The following is a 24,821-nucleotide window of genomic DNA, read 5'->3' on the forward strand; positions in this document are numbered from 1 at the left end:
GACACTACACAGAAAATAAACACCCACAACCAAAATGGGGAAAACAGGCTACCTAAGTATGATTCTCAACCAGAGACAACGATCGACAGCTGCCTCTGATTGAGAACCATACCAGGCCAAACACAGAAATATAACAACATGGAAAAAAGAACATAGACTACCCACCCCAACTCACGCCCTGACCAACCTAACACAAAGACATAAAAAAGGAACTAAGGTCAGAACGTGACACTCACGAGGAGCACATCTAAGGAAGATTCCAGAGGGAAAATGTAAATGTATGACTGAGGTTGTTTTTAGAGCTTGGTTCAGAGTGAAATTTCAGTCTGTTTAACAGCACATACTCGACTTAGCTCTCATTTGAAGGACAGACAGAAAGGTTAGGTGTGTAGGAATGGATGACCTAAGAGACAGCAGCTCTTGGTGAGTTTTTTATGTTTTAAGAACAATAAAGAAGGAGAATGCACTTTATACTCCATTGTGATTGGGTCTTTGTCAGGCTATCTATTTGTAATTTAGATCGGTGTTGAAGTTATAAATGCTGTCTAGTCTATTTACACATTTTATGTTTAGCATTGAGTTTAGATACCTTTCATCTTCTCTATTCTAGTTCAGTTTTGTGTGCGTGAATCCTGTGATTTCATTCTACAGAAAATCAAGATATCAACATGTTTTTGAAAAACCTAGCTCTGAGTAGAGCAAATTTACATCTTAGTTCCAATTCCAAACCCTTTTGTAGTAGAAACAGTTTCATTGTCTCATTGACTGCATATCCCTGGTGGTGGGTTGATTGCGAGAACTGCCACTGATCTAAAAGGAGCACTCATGCATGCATAGATTAACCAGGAAGAGAGAGGAGAATGTGGAGATGTGACTGATTGTCCCGTGGTTTCCCATGGCAACGGAACCAACAAGCCTGTCCTCATCATGGTTGGCGACACACCAGACGGGGGTTTAGGGGCACCCCTATGCCTAGCAGTCTCCCTCACACCCTGAAGTCTCTCTTCAAGTACACTTTAAATACATACAATACAAGGAAACTTGAGTTTCAACCTCAATACAACAATGCTTTTTAGAGCATTTGTTTTTTGTGACTTTCACACAGTAATTTCAAGGAGGCCTACCACATGAAATTGGTTAGTTATCTGGACCCAGTTACTCTAGTCTTTGAAATTGGTCACAATGTGTGCAGTCTTACTGCTGCCAGAGGGGAGTGCTACATGTTCATATTCTGTAAGGCATTCATATTATGCAGTAGTACAGTCAATAATGGCCACTACAGTATTTATGGAATTTATATCTACCCAATAAACACGTGCCTATCGATAATTGACTTTCATATGTATCTAAAGTGTCTACTGCAAAGGGACAGTAAATATTTCCCATTTACAGGGATGCAGGCCAGAATGCCTGTCTTCAGGAGGAACTAGAACAAAACATATTTTAATTTGATCTTTATTTAACTAGGCAAGTCATTTAAGAACAAATTCTTATTTACAATGACGGCCTACCCCAGCCAACGCTGGGCCAATTGTACGCCGCCCTATGAGACTCCTAATCACAGTCGGATGTGATACAGCCTGGATTCAAACCAGGGACTGTAGTGAAACCTCTTGCACTGAGATGAGGTGCCTTAGACTTCTGCACCACTTGGGAGCCCTAGAACTAGACTAGAACACTTGCTGTTGCTGACGGACGCATTTACCCATCGCACACCCTCGGACAAGGGTCCCAGCGGAGTTGGAGAGGTGCACGGAGAGATGGAGGAGGAGAAGGAGGGATGAGTTCTGTGATTGGTCCAGACAGCCAGGGCAGATCGATGGAAAGGGTCTTTAATGAGGTAACATGTGAACTATAGCCCTTTGTTATGTATATTTTAACTGTTTGCTGTTTGTTTGTTTACCCAATTTCATCAAGTCTATTTTAATGATCGGCTATGAAAAGCCAACTGACATTTACTCCTGAGGTGCTGACTTGATGCACCCTCGACAACTACTGTGATTATTATTATTTGACCATGCTGGTCATTTATGAACATTTGATCATCTTGGCCATGTTCTGTTATAATCTCCACCCGGCACAGCCAGAAGAGGACTGGCCACCCCTCATAGCCTGGTTCCTCTCTAGGTTTCTACCCAGGTTTTGACCTTTCTAGGGAGTTTTTCCTAGCCACCGTGCTTCTACACCTGCATTGCTTGCTGTTTGGGGTTTTAGGCTGGGTTTCTGTACAGCACTTTGAGATATCAGCTAATGTAAGAAGGGCTATATAAATTGATTTGATTTGATTGAGATCTAATTCTCGTTCACACCAATGTCCTGCTGTTCTTATAGATTGACGTGTCATGTGAGTGGAAGGAGCTGTGTAGCTACCTGCTACAGAAGTGCAGAGAGAGAGACAACACCTCCAGGCCTAGAGGTGCTCTACCCCCCACTCCGCTACATCTGTGTCAGTAAAGAGGGGCTGCCCACTCTGTGGAACCGCCAACAACATGTCCTCTAGACTATGAAGGTGAGTGGGATAATGTGTGAATGAGTTAGCACACACACACACACACAAACACGCACGCACGCACGCACGCACGCACCCACACACACACACACACACACACACACACACACACACACACACACACACACACACACACACACACACACACACACACACACACACACACACACACACACACACACACACACACACACACACACACACACACACACACACACACACACACACACACACTCTCTCTCTCTCTCTATGTATGTCCCCAGCTGGCTGGAGACCCTGCAGAGGAAGGGTTTAACAGAAGGAGGTTCAGGGGCTGGACCACTGATTCGTCTATATGTCCACAAGGACGCTGTAGCAACCAGCAGCATGGACCTCCACTTTGTTGACGTGTCCACGACCAGCTGCTTTAAGGACGTCCACTTGTTTGGTGTCTAGCTGACTTTTAACTATTAACTTTTAAAATACTCAAAGTGTAACTTTTGCTTTTGATTTGATAAATTGAAGTTCCATTTTTGACTGAGTGTCTCTTGTTTTCAGTAATGTCCCAATCTCTCTCTGCTACTGGTATGACACAAAAGTACAGCTAAAATTCCTAATTCTCTTTGTGCTAAAATAAATGTGCCATCTGAACATTTGACCTATCTGGCCAGTATTCCTCCCAGTCACCAGGGCTGCGCTGTTTCCTGCAATGGGGAGATGAGAGGGGAGGGGTCCATCTGTTGTGGTTCCTCAAACATCACACTGGGCTGTTTGAGAGCCCCTTCAGTGAGGACAACGACCCGAAGAGAATCTACATGCAGGTAGGCCTCATTATCTCCATTTACTTTGTGCTGGGCTAGAACAAAACCCTGCACACCATTGCAATGACTGTATAATTGCTTGCTGCATTACAAGCTCTTCCAAGGGAGTTATTTGTCTTGGCACTGTGGTTAGCATGCCTTCCTTGGGACCAAAAGGGTAGGGTGTTTTTCAGGCTTCTTTCCTAAGAGAGCTACACCCCATAGTTCTCCAGGACCAGGGTTGGTGACAGGATACAAATTGGTTAACTGGCATTATGGGTGAGAACATGTCTCCTACCAGGATATTGGTGACTTCTACCAAAAATCCCCGCAGTCCAACAGGAACCAATCAACAGGATTAGCGAAGCCTCCTCAGTATTCATCATGCATGTCTCACTCAGGAGAAAACCCTAAGTGTGGGAAATCAATAAGGTAATAAAATTACATAGTATCTACATTATTATGCATATTTATTGTGTTGTTACTATGGAGTAAGCAAGGTATAAAGTGCCACCATTTCTATTGGATGATACAAAAAGCAGTGGGTAGCTGTTATTGCACCACACAGCCTTATTCTTTATCAGATTTTGACAGCACTCAAGGTTGGGTTTTAATAGACAGAGAAGGTCTGAGTGACCTTGACCCAGGTCAAGTTGAAATGTCAACTCTGACATAATCAGATTCTCTCATGGTAGCAATCTACACATGTAATGAGTAATGAATAACATCAGAGGTCAACCGTCACACCGCAGAATGATGAAACTCAACTGGTCAGAATTATTTTGAGTCATAACTGTGTTTTATCTAGAAATTAGATGTTGCTCACTGTCGTTGACTCCCTCCCTATAACCAATGTAAAAAAAAAACACACACACACAGAGGATATAATGGCCTTTTACTGGGGAGAAAACATGTGAAGAAGTAATTAAAGTGGGAGGGGATGTTTACTATTAGTCGTTATGGCTTCTGAGAGGGCACATTTTGTGCTGCAATAAACTGTCTAGCTTTGGTCAGTTGAACAATGAAGCTGTCCTCAACAGTTCCCAATTATAAACTAATAGGAAAGGAAGTATTTTTAGAATAGTTATGCTACATTTTATTAAGTAACCCATAAATCCTAACCTCCCTTTCTCTATGTCTGTCTGTCTGCTGTCCTGTCTGTCTGTCTCTCTCCCGGTGTTCTCTCTCTCCCTTGCCCACCCTCTCTCTCCCTCTCCTCCCCCACCCTATTTCCCGCTCTCGCTCTTCACCCCCTCTCTCCCTCCTCTGCAGGGTGTGACCTGTTTTGACTTCAGCAGGTCTCTTAACCAGTTGGTGACGTGTGGTCTGGACCATACGGTCAGACTGTGGAACCGCTTCATTGTAGTTATGTAGAACATTGGCCTGTTGGAAACTACAACTCCTTACTAAATCTCAAAGTTCGGCAATGATCTGATTTATCTCTAGAGAAACTGCAGCGCAATGTGAGCATTGAGTTCAGAAAAAAAGGAAAGAAATGGTTTCACATAATTGAACCAACGTAGGAAAATAACTGACATTTCGGTTAATCGCTCAGCACTGCTAGACACAAAAGGGGGATGAATAGGGAGGAGGAGAGGGGAGACAATGCCATGGTGCCCCCCTCTCCTGTGCCCTCTACAACCACACACTGAAACAGGAGTGTATGGAATCTTATACACATATACACTGTCACATTTACACATACACACACAAGAGTGTGCATACTGTATGTGTGTGTTTACGTCCGTGTGTGTGTGTGCGTGCCTGTTTACATCCGTGTGTGTGTATTGTGTGTGTTTCTATGTGTGTGTAGGTCATCGCCGGATGTAATGACTTGTCTGTATCACTGTGGGACGTAGAAATAGGGACTCTGAGTCTGAAGATCACCAGTGTTCACGGAGAGGAAGAAATTACCTGCATGGCGATAGACTCCTCCCACACAAGACTCATCACTGGAGCACGCAACAGAACCAGGACCTCTCGAGGACCCTGTTTGCAAATGATCAATTAATCTCTCTCCATATTTTTTTGTTGTCACTGAACTGACAACCTGGATTGGTAAAAGCAACTGTAGCTTATGCAGTGGAGCCTGTGCTTTCACCCATCCAATCATGTTACTGATGTCTGATAACTATTTTTAAGAAAAGGAGAAAAGCAGGATACATTCTCCAAGTATCTGTTAATGTAACGGCTTTCGTCCTCTTCGTCTAAGGAGGAGTAGGAAATATCGGACCAATGTGCAGCGTGGTACGTATCCATAATATCTTTTAATGATAATGAATACAAAATACAAAAAGAAATGATAATGAATCAAAATGAAAACCGAAACAGTCCCGAATGGTGCAAACACTGAAACGGAAAACAACTACCCACAACCATTGTGGGAAAACAGCCTACCTAAGTATGATTCTCAATCAGAGACAACGATCGACACCTGCCTCTGATTGAGAACCATACTAGGCCAAACACATAGAAATATAAGATACAGAACAAAACATAGAATAACAACATAGAATGCCCACCTCAACTCATGCCCTGACCAAACTAAAATAAAGACATAATAACGGAACTAAGGTCCGAATGTGACAGTACCCCCCCCCCAAAGGTGCGCAAAACCTGACTCCGGCCGCAAAACCTGAACCTATAGGGGAGGGTCTGGGTGGGCATTTACCGCGGTGGCGGCTCTGGTACGGGACGTGGACCCCACTCCACCATAGTCTCGGCCCACTTATGTGGCGCCTTAGGAGCGGCGACCCTCGCCGCCGACCTCGGACTGGGAACCCTTACAGCGGGCCCCGAATAGATGGGAGACTCCGGCAGCACCGGACAGGCGGGAGACTAAGGTAGCACCGGAGTGAAGGGCGACTCCGGCAGCTCCTGACTGAAGGGCGGCTCCGGGAGCTCCTGACTGACGGGCGGCTCCGGCAGCTCCTGACTGACGGGCGGCTCCGGCAGCTCCTGACTGACGTGACAGTTAAGACCTTCTCCTTCATTATTTTTTATTTTATTTAACCTTTATTTAACTAGGCAAGTCAGTTAAGAAGAATTTCTTATTTACAATGACGGCCAACCAAAAGGCAAAAGGCCTCCTGCGGGGATAGGGGCTGGGGGCTGGGATTAAAAATAATTTTTTAATAAAATATAAATATAGGACTAAACACACACCACGACCAGAGAGACAACACAACACTACATAAAGAGAGACCTAAGACAACAACATGGCATGGTAGCAACACAACATAACAACAACATGGTAGCAACACAACATGGTAACAATACAAAACATGTTACAAACATTATTGGGCACAGACAACAGCACAAAGGGCAAGAAGGTAGAGACAACAATACATCACACAAAGCAGCCACAACTGTCAGTAAGAGTGTTCATGATTGAGTCTTTGAATGAAGAGATTGAGATAAAACTGTCCAGTTTGAGTGTTTGTTGCAGCTCGTTCCAGTCGCTAGCTGCAGTGAACTGAAAAGAGGAGCGACCCAGGGATGTGTGTGGACCTTTAACATAATGTGACTGGCAGAACGGGTGTTGTATGTGGAGGATGAGTGCTGCAGTAGATATCTCAGATAGGGGCGAGTAAGGTCTAAGAGGGTTTTATAAATAAGCATCAACCAGTGGGTCTTGCGACGGGTATACAGATGACCAGTTTACAGAGGAGTATAGAGTGCAGTGATGTGTTCTATAAGGAGCATTGGTGGCAAATCTGATGGCCGAATGGTAAAAAAACATCTAGCTGCTCGAGAGGACCCTTACCTGCCGATCTATAAATTATGTCTCCGTAATCTAGCATGGGTAGGATGGTCATCTGAATCAGGGTTAGTTTGGCAGCTGGGGTGAAAGAGGAGTGATTACGATAGAGGAAACCAAGTCTAGATTAAACTTTAGCCTGCAGCTTTGATATGTGCTGAGAGAAGGACAGTGCACCGTCTAGCCATACTCCCAAGTACTTGTATGAGGTGACTACCTCAAGCTCTAAACCCTCAGAGGTAGTAATCACACCTGTGGGGAGAGAGGTATTCTTCTTACCAAACCACATGACCTTTGTTTTGGAGGTGTTCAAAACAAGGTTAAGGGTAGAGAAAGATTGTTGGACTCTAAGAAAGCTTTGTTGTAGAGCATTTAACACAAAATCCGGGGAGGGGCAAGCTAAGTATAAAACTGCATCATCTGCATATAAATGGATGAGAGAGCTTCCTACTGCCTGAGTTATATTGTTGATGTAAATTGAGAAGAGCGTGGGGCCTAGGATCGAGCCCTTTGGGTACTCTCTTGGTTGACAGGCAGTGGCTGAGACAGCAGATTTTCTGACTTTATACACTGCACTCTTTGAGAGAGGTAGTTAGCAAACCAGGCCAAAGACCCCTCAGAGACACCAATACTCCTTAGCCGGCCCACAAGAATGGAATGGTCTACTGTATCAAAAGCTTCGGCCAAGTCAATAAAAATAGCAGCGCAACATTGCTTAGAATCAAGGGCAATGGTGACATCATCGAGGACCTTTAAGGTTGCAGTGACACATCCATAACCTGAGCGGAAACCAGATTGCATACCAGAGAGAATACTATAGTCATCAAGAAAGCCAGTCAGTTGATCTTTTTCCAACACTTTTGATAAACAGGGCTAAATAGAAATAGGCCTATAACAGTTAGGATCAGATTGATCTCTCCCTTTAAATAAAGGATGACCTGTGGCTGCCTTCCAAGCAATAGGAACCTCCACAGAAAGGAGAGACAGGTTAAAAAGGTTGGAGATAGGCTTGGCGATGATAGGGGCAGCAACCTTAAAGAAGAAAGGTCAAGTTTGCCTGCAGGGAGAAACTTTGTAGTGGGGTAGGGGGAAAAGAGGGAGAAGCATTGAGGATAGTTGCATTAGAAGGGGTGGAAGATGAGGAAATTTTGGACGGGCAAGGAGGCATGGCTGAGTCAAATAGGAATCCTGAGTTAATGAAGTGGTGATTAACGAGCTCAGCCATGTGCTTCTTGTCAGTAATAACCACATCATCAACATTAAGGGACATGGGCAGCTGTGAGGAGGAGGGTTTATCTCCAGGTCTTTAACCGTTTTCCAGAACTTCTTGGGGTTAGACCCACAGAGAGAGAACTGCTCCTTAAAGTAATTAACTTTGGCCTTCCGGATAGCCTGAGTGCACTTATTTCTCATTTGCCTAAACGAGAGCCAATCAGTCTGAGTATGCGTGTGCCAAGCCTTGCGCCAAATGTAATTCTTGAGGTGGAGTAACTCTACAAGATCACGGTCAAACCAGGGGCTGAACCTGTTTATAATTCTAATTTACTTTATGGGGGCGTGTTTGTTAACAATACCACTGAAAATATCAAAAAAGAAGGTTCAAGTGTCTTCGACAGAGGGGATCAAGCTGATTCTATACCATTTTACAGAGGCCAGTTTATGACTGAAGGCTTTCTTATTAAAGTTTTTTAGCATGCGTCTATGACAAATCAGGACAGGTTGTTTCACTGAGCAGCCGCTACGAACACAGGCTGTAAAACAGTGATCATTACAGAAAACACCAGACTGATACCTATCAGGATTATTTGTGAGGATAACATAGTAGCCTTTTCTGGGTGTTTGGAGTCATACTTTGTGGGATTGGTAATAATCTGAGAAAGATTTAGGGAGTCCCATTGCTTTTGGACTTGGTCAGGTGGTTTAAGCATGTCCCAGTTTAGGTCACCTAGCAGGACAAATTCAGACTTAGTGTAGGGGCCAGGAGAGAGCTTAGGACAGGTAGGGTACAGGCCGGTGCTGATGGAGGACGATAGCACCCAGCAACAGTCAACAAAGAGCTATTTGAAAGTTTAATGCTTAAAACCAGCAAATCAAAGTGTTTGGGGACAGACTTGGTGGAGACAACCGAGCCCTGAAGGTGATCCTTGGTAAAGATTTCCCCCCCACCTTTGGAAGATCTGTCTTGCCGAAAAAGGTTAAAACCAGAAAGGTTAACATCAGTATTCAAAAAACGCTTTCTTAACCATGTCTCAGTAATGACTAACACATCTGGATTGCAGCTGTGAACCCACACTTTCAATTGATCCATTTTAGGTGATAAGCTTCTAGTGTTCATGTGCAGAAAACCAAGGCTTTTAACGAGAGCAGAAATCAGTGAAGCAGATATCAGAGCACAAGTCAGAATTGGAGCTAGCAGCTGTAGATGGGCCAGGGTGTACATGCACGTTTCCAGATATCATCAACAGTAATACAATCAAGGCACAGCATAGGACAGGGAGAGCTCTGCAGTGCTGATTTATGACATCTGAATGTGCATCAAATGGCAACAAGATCATATTGTAGAGCAATTTCATCAGGTAACATGAATACAAAGCTGGCGAGAGGTGGTTAGAATAGGATGGGAGGCCAAAAGTCTATGTAACCAATAGAGTGTCAGTTTCCTGAGTGTGGGAACAAACATAGTCTGTCCCACGGTTGGGTAAAGAAAGTTTGTAGTCAACGAAGTATGCAGGAGTCATAAGGCAAACAGCAAAATGCACAATAAAAAAAATTAAATATATAATGACTTGGGGCTAGCCATTGTAAGTTCAGAGTCACTCGCCCCAACAGTGTGTGTGTGTTGGAGGTGAGCGAAAGCTCAGGAAAGAGGGGGGAGTGTGGTGGGGGTACCTGTACCAGACGGGGGAAGACAGGCCAGGGCAGGCGGTGAACAGATCGCCAGGTGGAATCCAAGCAGCAGTGCAGCAGGCAGCGGGAATGGGTGTCACACCCACTTGGGAGAAGCTTTTATTTCTGGAGGCAGATTCTTGTAGAAAATGCCAGTGAATGGTCTTTGAACAGCAGGAGGGGGCTTCAGAGGACGCTTCAAAGACTCCTGCCACTTGTTGAGCCCGAAAGGCCTCAACACCTTTTACTTCACACCTTAGTGCTAATTGAAGTTGTATCTGGTCTGTCCTTGCAAGCCTGGGAGCCTTAATTCAGCATTCAGTCCCCATAAATTTAAATATATCATTGTAATGTACTTTATTTTTCATTTTTTTAAATGTCTTTTTCTTCTTGGCTTTCAAAATAGCATCAGACTAAACACTACTCACTCAGTTCCAGGTTGGATGGTGTCCTCAGGTCTCTGCTGTTTGTTTGCTTGAGCACCCTCCGTATAGCTTGGAAAAAGGAAACCTTGGCAGCAGTAATCTCTCTGGTTAATTTTGGTCAGAATTAGGTTGTAGGTTTGGAGTTTTGATCTGGAGCGAAGGCCATGCTGTGGAGGGTAGCAACCTGCACATGTCCCTGCCAAAAAATCCAAGTTGATCTAACTCCAAATCTATCCTTTTGTAAAAAACATGCTGAAAAATGTGAGAGCTCACATGCAGCTGTGTCTCTCTCTCTGAGGGGGGGTGGATTGACTATGATTAAGTTAGAACAACTTTAGATGGACACAGATGTAGTTTACTGTGATGTGATGTTTCTGTGTCTTAAAAGGTGTGGAACCTTGCATGCCACCTTTTCAGAGGTCACAGGGATCATCTGTATCCATGACAATCAGCTCCTGGCTGTGGGGTGGAGCCAGCAGATCGCTCAGTATGACATCACAGGGGCTAAGGTACATTCCCACACACATTTTCCTTGTCAATGAAAAGTGCTTTTGTTCCAGCCAGTATAAACACCTTTACTGCACTCTCTGGTGAAAGAGTCCACCACACCTCAACCCCAGTGTTATCTTACACTACCGCCAGACCATGTCTGCACCATGTGGTTCCACTCAGAGGTACCAGACACATACCTTCCTTACAAGAGAGCTTTCATGAATTAATATCTATTTATATATATATATATAGCATATTAGTTCTGAGGTTTCTAATTGTAAGACGTCAGCAGAACCTGGTGGGGTTTTGAGAACACATCCTGTTTATGCTCTAACAATTTGGCTAAGACGTGGTGTATGTAAACTATATCAGTGAATCAAATCAAATCAACCTTTATTTGTCACATGCTGTCATGAGTTCCACCGAAGGTGGCCCCCCTTCCTGTTCGGGTGGTGCTCGGCGGTCGTTGTCACCGGTCTACTAGCTGCCACCCATACCCTTTTCCTTTTCTGTTGGTTATGTCTTATTGGTTTCCTCTGTTTCTCGTTTGGGGTTTGGTTTCGGGCTATTTAAGCCTGTTATGCTCGCCTGCTTTTGTGCGGGCTTGTTTCTCTGTTCTGTTTTGTGGATGGTATTGTTTGTATTTTTCCGGGCTGTTTATGTTCTGTTTAGGGCCAGTCATTTATTCGCCTGTTGTTTTGGCATGACCTTGTCTCACCGGAATAAATACGGTTTTTCTTAAACCTCTGCTCTCTGCGCCTGACTCAGCACCCACCACTCCTAGTTACGTAACACATGCGCCGAATACAACAAGTGTAGACCTTACCATGAAATGCTTACTTATACAAGTCCTTAACCAACAGTGCAGTTGGTTGACTCAAAGAATGACTCAAAGTACGACTTCTGGGTCTTGTTATACTCACAGTATCACTCACTAGATGGGTAGATATAAAGTCATACATACTGCATACAGAGGCAAACTTGGTTTGTTTTCCCATTTTAATGGATGGCATGTTGGCACCAAGGTTCAAATTAGTATGTTATTTTGGTGAACGTATGGTTCCAATATGGCGTCCTGTGTGTGTTGGTGTAGGATGTGTATGTGAGGGCGGACATGTTGTTATATGGCCTCTTGTGTGTGGTGTGTCATATGGGATGTGTATGTGAGGGCAGACATGTCTTGGGAGTCGGGTCAGCAACACAGAGCTGACATCCTGGCAGTTGACCACTGCCCTGCCCTGGGGGTCATTGCTACGGGTAACCACGATGTAGAGGTCATCATCTGGAGTTGGGACACATAGAGACCTCTGGTTCGCCTGCAGAGGGACACACACTCACTGTGAGTCTGCTGTGTGTGTGTGTGTGTGTGTGTGTGTGTGTGTGTGTGTGTGTGTGTGTGTGTGTGTGTGTGTGTGTGTGTGTGTGTGTGTGTGTGTGTGTGTGTGTGTGTGTGTGTGTGTGTGTGTGTGTGTGTGTGTGTGTGTGTGTGTGTGTGTGTGTGTGTGAAACAATTTCCCATGTTTTCCTTTGTACCTCAATGCTTCAATAAAATGCTCATAATGTGTTTGCTGTCTGTGTATGTGATGTGTGTGCGTATGTATCCAGGACAACGCTCCTCATAGGGAGTAACCTGGTCACACAAACGGTAACCTGATCACACACTCACTGTAAACTGGTTGCCCACACGGTAACCAGGACACACACACGGTGAGAGAGGGAAGGAGGGAGAGGAGGTGGCAGAGGGACAGGGATCTGGGAAAAAAGGAGTAGCTAAGGAAGGAGAGAGAGAGAGTTTAGTGGCGGGCTGTAGTAAATCTGAAAGTGATTATGATGACAGTTGTGTGGTGGTGTGGTGTCATCCAAGTGGAGGCGAAGAGGAATGGGGAGCCAAGACAAATTAAATTACTCATGATATCAATCAACTTATTTATTAGAGCTGGGAATTTCCAGGGACCTCACGATACAATATTATCACGATACTTAGGTGCCGATACAATATGTATTGCAATTCTCAAGATTCTATATGTATTGCGACTCGATACTGCGATTGTATTGCTGTTCGATGTTCCAAAAATATTGCTCACCCTGTCTGCTGCAGGGATGAGAGAGCCATAAAAAAAGTGAGTTTTGATCAGTCATGGAAATAAAAGTGCTAAAAACATGTTGGCTTGTCATTTAGAAACAAGATGGCGAACAAGCTATAGAAGGAAAAATACCTGAGTTTTGGCGCAGGTACAGCCAGCTAGCCCAAAAATATATTGCGATATTGTCAAAAATAATACCCCCACATCACTACCGTAGTGGGAATTTCCAGGTGAACAAAAGGAGAGCAGTCGTTGATCTAATTAATCAAAAATTATTTCGGATTAATTACAATTTGCAACAGGGAGACAACCTCCAGCATAGAATCATAGAAAAGTCTAACTTGCCTTCTCTAACAGGCCCCTTATATTGTAATCTCACAGCACCAATGTTCTGTAACACCCGCCTAGAGACTTGCAGGAAGTCACAACATCAGCTGCTCCATAATCACAGTGTGACAGAATACAAAAACATAAAGTGTCCTCGGTCCGTGTACATCCAGTCCAGTCTAGCGTTAATCACTATCAACAGATATGAGAACCCATCAGGCACGGCGCTAGGGGGGCCCCTCAAGCATTTTTGTATATATCTTTGTTTAAATAAAGCAATATGTATAAATTAATAACCAGCCATTCTGTTCCCAATCTGATCCCTGGCTGCGTGCTCGTGCCGCGCGTGTACCCTATGACGTGTGTGTGTGTGTGTGTGTGTGTGTGTGTGTGTGTGTGTGTGTGTGTGTGTGTGTGTGTGTGTGTGTGGAGGCGGTCTGGTGTGTGTGCTCACGCACGTTACAGGCTGACTACACTGCTCGCGTCGCGTGCGCTAGCGTTGCAAAATACATTTAGAAATCTATATTATTCAATTATTGCACCCACACTGCTCGTGCGCGCCAACGAGCGTCTGCGTTGCCAAGGGCTAAAATAGAAGTCAGTTCTATTTCTGACGCAGATCGCGCTGCAAGTCCTGCCTCTCCCATCTCCTCATTGGTTTATAGAAGCAGGTACCCACGTGCCATCTCCTCATTGGTTATACTCACGTGGGTGACTGAAGACGAACGAGGTCAGTGGTGGTAATGCACCTAATTTATGGAAGTTGCCAATCCCAATATAATGTCAAGAGAAGAAAAAGCCTGGAAGGATGAGAGATGACTAGAAACGATTCGGTTGATCGTTTTATGTGTGGATTAATTGGTGGAGTAAAGGACCTTGTGCATTTCAGGTAAAATAACAACTCAATGTTTATATCCCAGGACAAATTAGCTAGCAACAGCAAGCTAGCTAAATAAAACAAATTAGCTGGCAAGTGCAAGCTAGCTAGCCAAATTGCCATAAATATTTAATGCTTTTCGACCTGTCCCCAAATTAATATAATTGTTTCAGAGTTTGTTTTGATATTTTAACCTGCGTGTCATGATCGCGTTTGGTGTGGGGGGACAAAATACATTTATGCACGATGGCGCACGCGCGCAGCCGGTTTGGGTTCCGTGTTAGGCTACGTTATGTGAGCTAACTTCTAGCTAGCTAGTCACCTATCTCGCCCCGTTGCGATGGACCGTTTTCTGATCAAGAGAAGAGTGCGGGTAGAAAATGAAAATTCAGACCCAGACCCTGTCTCCGAGGGGGCCAAAGAAGAAGAGAGAGATAAGAAAGATGAGTCGGAGAGAGAGACTCGTGAGCCACGACGTGAGGGAGCACCAGAGCAGTTCATCACTGCCACCGTTAGCTGCACTGTTAGCACAGCCACCACTCCCTCTGATTTAAGCCAGTCACCTGTTGAACCAAGATGCCCTCTTCTTCTGCATTATCCAGCCACAAAAGTTGGACAGCAGGATCGTTACTTCAATCGTAAATGGTATGAGGATTACAAATAGCTGGAATATTCTATTTCAAAGGGCCGTGCTTTCTGTTTTGCATGCCGTCACTTTCAACGTCCAGGAAAACATGGTGGAGAGAAGGCGGCATTTACCCACGATGGCTAACAGAACTGGAAGAAGGCGACAAGTTCGTTCAAGCCACACAATGCTAGTGTGGAGCATAAATATGCAATGACAGCGTGGAATGAGTGGACAATTCAGAGAGAGTCTGGCTCAACAATATGCAATGCTCTAAGTGATGGACATCATAAATAGTCTGAGAAAACAGAGAGTATATGAGAGCAGTTGTGGAGTCATTGTGTTACACTGCATACCAGGGACTTTCACAGAGAGGAGACATAGAAAACGACATGGCTGTCAACCAGGGAAACTTCCTTCAACTTTTACAGGTCATAGGCAAATTCGACAAAACAGTTGCACAGAAAATCTCAGATAATCCTAGAAATTCTAAGTACACGCATCATGATATACAGAATGAAATACTAGGCAAACCCTCAACTCAGCAACCTTGCCTGCCTGTCCATACACACAGAAAGAACCAAGGCCCTGGATGACCAGAAGATTATAGACTCACTTGCACTGAACCACATCAGACACATTGTCCTCCTATAAAACAACACTTGGTAACTGAAAGGCCTTTTATTTATTGACAGGGCACGCCTGTCCTGTGGTGGGAACATGATTCAATCGTGCTTATCTGGGTGGAACAAGAAGACGCATGCATATTGTCGGCCAGTTGGCCAACAAGTATTTTTGCAATAGAAATATAATCGCTAAGATTGTGATGATAGCCAGCTCGTTTTACACAATGTGTGCACAGTTGACAGACAGAGGGTAGATGCGCTTCTCGTTGTGGCTGCACTGTGGATATTATGCCTTTCATTTCTGACGTTGTGATAGACATTTAATCCTTAACATTATATCCAATGCACAGCAGGACGCATGTATATCGTTGGCCTACAAGTTATTTGTTTGCAATAGAAATATAATCACTAAGATTGTGATGATTAACAAACATAGGATAAATACATTGCACTTCTCGTTGTGGCTGCACTTTGGATATTATTCATTTCATTTCTGACATTGTGATAGCCATTTCATCCAAAACATTATTACCAATGCACAGTTGTCTGATTATGCATATGGAATAAATGCTGTAATAAATAGTCATGAAAATCGACTATTTTCTTAGCACCCCCAAGTATTGGTCAAGCCCCCTCTTAGCACCAGGAGATAAAAAATCAAGTCTAGTGATATAACGTGCGCTGGGAGTCGGGAAGCAAGTTCAGGGAGTGAATCATTTAATAAATGAAACATAATACAAAACACGAACAACGCACAAACAGGAAACTGAAACAGAAACAATGACGCCTGGGGAAGGAACCAAAGGCAGTGACATATATAGGGCAGGTAATCAAGGAGGTGACGGAGTCCAAGTGAGTGTCATTATGTGCTGATGAGCGTAACGATGGTGACAGGTGTGCGCCATAACGAGCAGCCTGATGACCTAGAGACCGGAGAGGGAGCACATGTGACAAGTGACCATCAACCCGTTCACAAATGAGTGCACTCATTTGAGTGCATCCCAAATAGAACACTGGAAATCAAGTGTATTACAGAAGGGGGGCGAAAGTATGCTAAGCATTGTGTTCATTATGCTAAACTGAATAAGAACGTTATTCACCTTAAAATTCACAACTACAACTAGTATTTATGTTCTCTGTCCTTGTGTGGGTGTGTGAATACTGTACATACCAGTGGAGGCTGCTGAGGGGAGGACGGTTCATAATAATGGCTGGAATGGAGTGAATGGATATCAAACGTGTTTGATACCATTCCATTCACCCCATTCCAGCCATAATACTCCGTTCCAGCCATTATTATGAGAAGTCCTCCCCTCAGCAGCCTCCACTGGTATGTACTGTCTCTCTCTGGTCAGGTGTATACAGTATTATCCAGATCATCGCCTCTGTTTTTGGTACAGTATATGCAAGTTTAGGATACATCTCTTTATTAATCTCTGTTTTACACTGTACTCTATCTTCTGGTGTGTCTACCTGTCTGTTTCACCTCCCCAGCCCTCCTCCAGCCACCCTCCTCCCCTGCAGTCCTGGAGGGCCCACGAGTGTGGAGGTGCTGGTGTACACAGAGTGACTTCCTCTCTGGCTCTGTGGATGGGACCACCAGACTGTTGATGGGGGAGGGAGGGCATGTAGGTTCCTTCGGAACAGTAACCACAGTGGAGCCTCAATGACGCAGCCACTTACCATACTTACAGATACTGAACTGAAGTGGTCTTTAGGTGCTGTACAGTACTCTTTCTGTCAGTTTTCCATAAATGGCCCATTTGGATACACATCACTCACAAAGTTCTTAACATCTACTGTTTTATGGATCTTGGAGAACATTATGTGCTAGCTGAATTTAAGTGATTTTAACCTTTCCCTGGGAGATTGAGTTGGATCCGTTTTTTTGTCACTTATTTTTGTAACTTCTAGGCCTACCGCAGTCTTTCTCAATCTGCTCCTTTGCAGAGGTTTGTAGTCTTTTATATATAACCCTAAAATGGCTGCCATCATATATCACAAAATACCCCAGAACAAAGCAGTCTGGTCTGGTGTTCCGCTGTTGGCTGGGGAGTATTTCTGTAAGACCGTGGTGTATTTAAAGGCACTGGGAAAGACGCACAAAATGAGAGATTTGCATCAAATAAATGAGGATGTTGTAATGTTGGAGAGGCTTTGTCGGAGTCATAGAAAACAGGGCTAGGCTGAAATGTAAAGACTCACTGTATACACAGTGTGTGTGTGTGAGTGCGTGCATGCGTGGGTGGGTGTGTCAATTTTGATGGGAAGCAATGAGAAAGACATCCTGATGAATTGGCTAACTGTTTCAACAACCACAATGGTTGACTTCTGTTGATAGTTTACTGTAAGCACAGCTGAGTTAAACCAGATGGAGTTTGGTTCGGTTTCGACAGTTTTCAGTAGATGTGTGTGTGTGTGTGTGTGTGTGTGTGTGTGTGTGTGTGTGTGTGTGTGTGTGTGTGTGTGTGTGTGTGTGTGTGTGTGTGTGTGTGTGTGTGTGTGTGTGTGTGTGTGTGTGTGTGTGTGTGTGTGTGTGAGTGTGTGAGTGTGAGTGTGAGTGTGTGTGTGTGTGCGTGCGTGTGTATATGCATGTGTATCTTTTTGTGTCTCTGTGTGTGTGTGTGGACAGAGAGAGTCACCCGTAGCGACCGTTTGTTGTTGTGGGGATGTGGTGAACAGAACATCATCAATCTTCCCATGATGTTGAAACCCAAGGAAAAGACACAGGCACACACATGCACACACACACCTACTCATCAATATGTTCTGTGAGGGCATAATGACTACCAGCTCTGAGAACAGACCTGATGTAAGTGACAGTGTGTGTGGTGCTGGTTTTAGTGGTTATGAGGTCACTGTGGTGCAACCCCAGTGTAGGCTGTGTAGGATAAAAAAACATGTCATTATATGTTTGCTGGCCAATTAAGCTCCCTAGAAACATACGTTTTCAAAAAAGAGATCATTATTCTAAATGTTTTTCACAAAGTCTCTCTCGAAAGTGATTTATATCAATGATAATTAAAGGTTATATGTAAGTTTCATCAAACTTTTCAACAGCTATGTTTTCTATACAAAGACCAACTGAATGATATGGCAGAGGAGGAGAAAGAGAAACTGAAGAAGAAGAAACTGTACTACGAAACGAACATGAATGATATAAAGAATGATAGTAAAGAGCTTTGGATCACCTACATTACATTTTAGGCATTACAACAACAAATTCTGAACCTACACATCCATGCATAACTGACCAAATTATGAAAGACAAGCATTGTCATTTTGAATTCCTTAAAGTGATTGTGGAAGATGTGAAAGAATATTTGTTGTCTATCAACAATAACAAGCCACCTGGGTCTGACAACTTGGATGGAAAGTAGACGAGGATGATAGTAGACGATATTGCCACTCCTATTTGCCATCTCTTCAATCTTGCCTACAGGTAAGTGTGTGCCCTCAGGCCTGGAGGGAAGCATACGTAATTCCGCTACCCATGAATAGTGAAGCATCCTTTACTGGCTCAAACAGCCGACCAATCACCCTGTTATCAACCCTTAGTAAACTTTTGGAAAAATTGGTGTTTGGCCAGATACAATGCTATTTCACAGTAAACAAATTAACAACAGATTTTCAGCACACTTAAAGGGAAGGGCATTCAACATGTACAGCACTTACACAAATGACAGATGATTGGCTGAAAGAAATGAATAATAACAAGATTGTGGGAGTTGTTTGTTAGACTTCAGTGCAGCTTTTGACGTTATCGATCATAATCTGCTGCTGGAACAACATATGTGTTATGGTTTTACATCCCCTGAATATATTGTGTATCGAGAGTTACCTGTTTAACAGAACACATAGGGTGTTCTTTAATGGAAGCCTCTCCAAAATAATCCAGATGGAGTCAGGCATTCCCCAGGGCATCTGTCTAGGCCCCTTATTTTTTCTAACTTTACTAATGACCTGCCACTGACTCTGAGTAAAGCCTGTGTGTCTATGTATGTGGATGACTCAACACTATACATGTCAGCTACCACAGCAAGTGAAATCACTGCAACAATTAACAAAGAGCTTCAGTCAGTTTCAGAACGGGTGGCAAGAAATAAGTCCTAAATATAATATTAGTTAGTCATCAATATTTCTAAAACAAAAATCATTGTATTTGGGACAAATCATTCACTAAACCCTAAACCTCTACTAAATATTGTAATGAATAATGTGGAAATTGAGCATGTTGAGGAGACTAAACTGCTTGGAGTAACCCTTGATTGTAAACTGTCATGGTCAAAACATCTTGATGCAACAGTAGATTGGGAGAGGTCTGTCCATTACATGAGGTTGGTGGCACCTTAATTGGGGAGAACAGGCTCTTGGTAATGGCTGGAGCGGAATTAGTGGAATGGCATCAAACACATCAAACACATGGTTTCTATGTGTTTGATGCCATTCCAATTACTCCGTTCCAGACATTTTTATGAGCCGTCTTCCCTTCAGCAGCTTCCACTCCTGTCCATAATAAATCACGTCTCTGCTTTCTTAAGAACGCTATCAACAAGGCAGGTCCGACAGGCTCTAGTTTTGTCACACCTGGACTACAGTCCAGTCGTGTGGTCAGGTACCACAAAGAGGGACTTAAGAAAAACTACAGTTGGCCCAGAACAGGGCAGCACGGCTGGCCCTTTAATCTATACGGAGAGCTAACATTAATAATATGCATGTACATATCTCCTGGCTCAAAGTAGATTAGAGATTGACTTCATCACTACTTGTATTTGTGAGAGGTATTGACATGTTGAATGCACTGAGCTATCTGTTTAAACTATTAGCACACAGCTCAGACACCCAAGCATATCCCACAAGACATGCCACCAGAGGTCTCTTCATAATCCCCAAATCCAGAACAGACTATGGGAGGTGCACAGTACTACATAGAGCCATGACTACATGGAACTCTATTCCACATCAAGTAACTCATGCAAGCAGTAAAATCACACAACGAAAACCTGCACACACAGTGGCCCTACGACGGGAGTCTAACATACAGTGGCCGTGTTGAGAAAGGAGAAAGGTTACTGTAAAGCCAGACAGGTCATAGCCAGACCCAATAAAAGCTGATGCTATAATTCAATCACCCTCAGTTTAACTGACTTATGAAGCATGGAATCTGTACATTCTTGACATTCTAGAACAGGAATTGGCGCAGGAGTTTAGTACATTTGGCCAACGTTTCACTCAGGACCCGGGGGCTGGCATTGAAGTGCAGAACTGAGCAGGTGTGTGTGTGTGTGTATGTGTGTGTGTGTGTGTGTGTGTGTGTGTGTGTGTGTGTGTGTGTGTGTGTGTGTGTGTGTGTGTGTGTGTGTGTGTGTGTGTGTGTGTGTGTGTGTATGTGTGTGCTCATGTGTGTGTAGAACATTTTCTACACTTTCCTCTCTCAGTCTGCCTATTTCCTTGTCCCTGCCAAAATAAGCGATTAGCTGTGCTCCCCTTTCCAGACACACACACTCATTCACACACTCGGGCACTCACACACATTAAGCAGTTTCCTCCCTGCAGGTTCTGTAGAGTTGGCCCCAACACCAGAGAACCAGACAGGGCCTGTAGAGGAAGGCCAACACCAGAGAACCAGACAGGACCTGTAGAGAAAGCCCCAACACCAGAGAACCAGACAGGGCTTGTAGAGGAAGCCCCAACACCAGAGAACCAGACAGGGCCTGTAGAGGAAGCCCCAACACCAGAGAACCAAACAGGGCCTGTAGAGAAAGCCCCAACACAAGAGAACCAGACAGGACCTGTAGAGGAAGCGCCAACACCAGAGAACCAGACATGGCCTGTAGAGGAAGCCCTAACACCAGAGAACCAGACAGGGCCTGTAGAGAAAGCCCCAACACCAGAGAACCAGACAGGGCCTGTAGAGTTGGCCCCAACACCAGAGAACCAGACAGGGCATGTAGAGGATGCCCTAACACCAGAGAACCAGACAGGGCCTGTAGAGAAAACCCCAACACCAGAGAACCAGACAGGGCATGTAGAGGAAGCCCCAACACCAGAGAACCAGACAGGGCCTGTAGAGTTGGCCCCAACACCAGAGAACCAGACAGGGCCTGTAGAGAAAGCCCCAACACCAGAGAACCAGACAGGGCCTGTAGAGAAAGCCCCAACACCAAAGAACCAGACAGGGCCTGTAGAGAAAGCCCCAACACCAGAGAACCAGACAGGGCCTGTAGAGTAAGCCCCAACACCAGAGAACCAGATAGGGCCTGTAGAGAAAGCCCCAACACCAGAGAACCAGACGGGCCTGTAGAGAAAGCCCCAACACCAGAGAACCAGACAGGGCCTGTAGAGGAAGCCCTAACACCAGAGAACCAGACAGGGCCTGTAGAGAAAGCCCCAACACCAGAGAACCAGACATGGCCTGTCGGCACCCAAGAAAGCCCTGCAACACACCAACGTAAGGCTGACTCCAACACACACACACACACACACACACACACACACACACACACACACACACACACACACACACACACACACACACACACACACACACACACACACACACACACACACACACACACACACACACACACACACACACACACACACACACACACACACACACACACACACACACACACACTGCAATATTCTGCTTTCAGGTCATGTTAACTCAGAGATTGTTCAGACCATGTTGACATATTCAGGAAAGGGTAAATCATTGACTACCAGATATGTTCTAATGTCACTAACACTGACACTCACTGATACTGACACTGACACACACTGATACTGACACTGACACTGACACACACTGATACTGACACTGACACACACTGATACTGACACACACTGACACACATTGACACACACTGGTACTGACACTACCACTGACACTAGTAACAAACAATAACAGCACTACAGACACAGCCTGACACAAAGGAGCTTGGAGCTCTCTCTCTCTCCCCCCATTCTCTCTCTCGTTCACTGTCCTCTCTCTCTCTCTCTCTCTCTCTGTTTGCCATTTACAACCAGAACCTTATTTCCCTCCCTCCCCTCCCCCAGGTGTCTCTGTGTCACCAGCTGTATGGGGACATCCAGAGGATGATGATGGCGAGAGAGGAGGGAAGTGTTTGGGGGCGTGTGCACAACCTTCCAAGCCCTGGCCGGGCAGGTGAGTCAAGGTCAAATGTCACAAACCAGCATTCCCTCTGAGCTATAGTTGATTAATATATTGCATTACATTGTATTGTTACTGGGTTTATACACATTTGGTTGCTAAGGGACTTGACATTTAAATCTGGGTTACTTACACCAGTATTATAATAGCTATTACCAGTAATATAACTGAAAAAGACCAATGATCAATGCAGAAGGAATTTTACAGCATAACTCCACATCCTTTAGGCAAATATTCCGTGATCAGAAGGACTGGAGTAGAAGAGGGAGCGGAGGAGGAGGAAGAACATTGCTGTTCTATTTCGGAGAGGTTTTTGGGGAGAAAAGGTATTTTTCTGCACTGTTACATAGCGACGTAGTTTGGATGCAGTTTCTTCTCTCTCACCATCTTTCTTTATTTCCCCTTCTCTCTCTCTTCCTCTATTTGTCTCTCCCTCTATTTCCCTCTTTCTGTCTCCCTGTGTTTGTTGTGTGTCTGTTGCCATGCTCTGCCTGAAGTGAGGGATTTTGACCTGCTGACTCAGTGATGGTCAGTGAGGGAGGAATGGAAAGAGCAAGATAAAGAGAGATTTGAAAAGATTCTCAGGCTTAGAGGGAATTATTCCAACAAAGAATGGCAGAATTATTTTGTTCTTCGAACGTCAGTTCTAAGGCTGCACGACAAATGTATTCTCAACCTGAACTTTGAACCTCACACTCTTCCTTTAACCTCCTCCCATTCCCTCTCATCCCCATATCACTCTTCACCTCCTTTACCCTCCTCCCCTCTTGTTCTCCCTCTTCTCCTCTTCCCTCTCATCCTTCTCACCCAGGACTGTCAGGAGGTGTTGTTAGCGGAGGATTTACTTATGAGCCTGTGGATGCAGCGTCAGGCTCTGAGGTGTATGAGTGAAGTTGGGCTTAGCTCCCTACCGCTGTCAATCAACAGATCAGAGCAAGAACAGGAAGCCACCTGACCAGCCTCCTCTTCCTCTTCTATCAGATCAGACATTGGGATGTAGAGTATTAACTGATAATGACTTTTCAGACAAGTGGACAGTCTAGTACTCATTTCTTTAATGCAGTTTAAGGACATTTTTTTTTTTTTTATCATAAAAACGACCAGAATCATTAGAAAAAAACATGAAATAAACCATAAAGAATTAAAATGTGTTATATAATGTAAAAAATGATTTGGCTTTTCATAACAGCTTTTTTTATTAGATTATCACAGAGTAAGCACGGTCTACCCTCACTGCACGTCACGGGGTACTATGCTATGGCAGGGCTGGCGTCCTTACAGGGTAATGCGATACCACTTGACTAAACTACTGCAAGGAACTCTAGAGCATCCAAGGTCAGTCGCTGTGTCATTTCTTTCTCCTCTCTTGTCCTTTCTCTACTTCTTCATTGGTTTTATCTGTCCCATTTCTCTGTCTTTCTTCCCCCACTCTCTATCTCTTTCTCTCTCTCTCCCTTTATCCCTCTCTCGCTCCCTCCCTCTCTCTTCCTCCCCTTCTTTCTCCCCCCTCCCATATTTTTCCCATCTCTCTGTCTGACCTGTTTGGCACTATCATCTCCCACAACATGTTTTGGTTCTCATGACATCATCGCAACGACCAAATAACAGGAATCAGGGTGAGTTGTGATGACAGGTGTACATAAAATACAGCACCCACTGGGCACAGTCAATTCAATGTCTATTCCACGTTGGTTTAACGTAATTTCATTGAAAGGGACGCGGAAACAACGTTGATTCAACTAGTGTGTGCCCAGTGGGCAGGCTTCACTGTGTAAGAAGAAAAGGGTAGAGACTAAACCTTTATCAGCACAATTACATTTTTTACAATATTATCCATCCCATCCTCATCACTGCACATTTTAATTCTAGAAGTAAAAACAATGACGTACAACCTGGGATAGTTTTGTTGTGTTGTTTTCTTATTCTATTTCCCCCTATTTATTGCCTGCGTGTGCCCTCCTTGTGTATTTCCCCAAAGCCAGAGTTATGCTATTTTACACTTGGTTTTCTGGAGAGAGAGGGAAACAACGTTTCTAGAAGGAGCAGAGCAGTGTTTGTGTCGGGGATAAAACAGAAACAAACAGGGTTAGCTCAAAGCAAGTAAACAACTCCCGGTTCATACTAACACAGACATTATATGTTGATTTCGGGAATTGTCAGATGATAATCTAGAGGTATTACGAATTGAACCCATATTATAATTTAAAAAATGATTTCTCTCTATCAGTGTCAGGCTACCAAGGTTTATTTTAGG

At 44.2% G+C, this 24,821-nt stretch overlaps 1 protein-coding gene across 1 annotated transcript; it reads left to right on the forward strand.

Annotated features, from left to right (window-relative positions):
• The first annotated feature begins 394 nt into the window (after positions 1 to 394).
• Positions 395 to 24,197, forward strand: LOC129828498 (uncharacterized). Its single transcript, XM_055889530.1, is given in 23 exon segments — positions 395 to 423; positions 1,393 to 1,428; positions 1,667 to 1,722; positions 1,725 to 1,840; positions 2,332 to 2,423; positions 2,425 to 2,509; positions 2,773 to 2,838; positions 2,840 to 2,943; positions 3,047 to 3,086; positions 3,172 to 3,309; positions 3,590 to 3,608; positions 3,611 to 3,720; positions 4,561 to 4,650; positions 4,874 to 4,943; positions 5,100 to 5,261; positions 8,346 to 8,360; positions 10,207 to 10,240; positions 10,763 to 10,867; positions 12,005 to 12,190; positions 20,947 to 21,618; positions 22,299 to 22,499; positions 22,501 to 22,561; positions 23,379 to 24,197. Coding segments are annotated over 23 exon segments (2,631 nt in total). The 3' UTR covers positions 23,523 to 24,197.
• Positions 24,198 to 24,821: the final 624 nt, after the last annotated feature.

This window comes from Salvelinus fontinalis, chromosome 30 (genome assembly GCF_029448725.1).
Source record: "Salvelinus fontinalis isolate EN_2023a chromosome 30, ASM2944872v1, whole genome shotgun sequence".
In the NCBI taxonomy this organism is placed as follows: Eukaryota; Metazoa; Chordata; class Actinopteri; order Salmoniformes; family Salmonidae; genus Salvelinus; species Salvelinus fontinalis.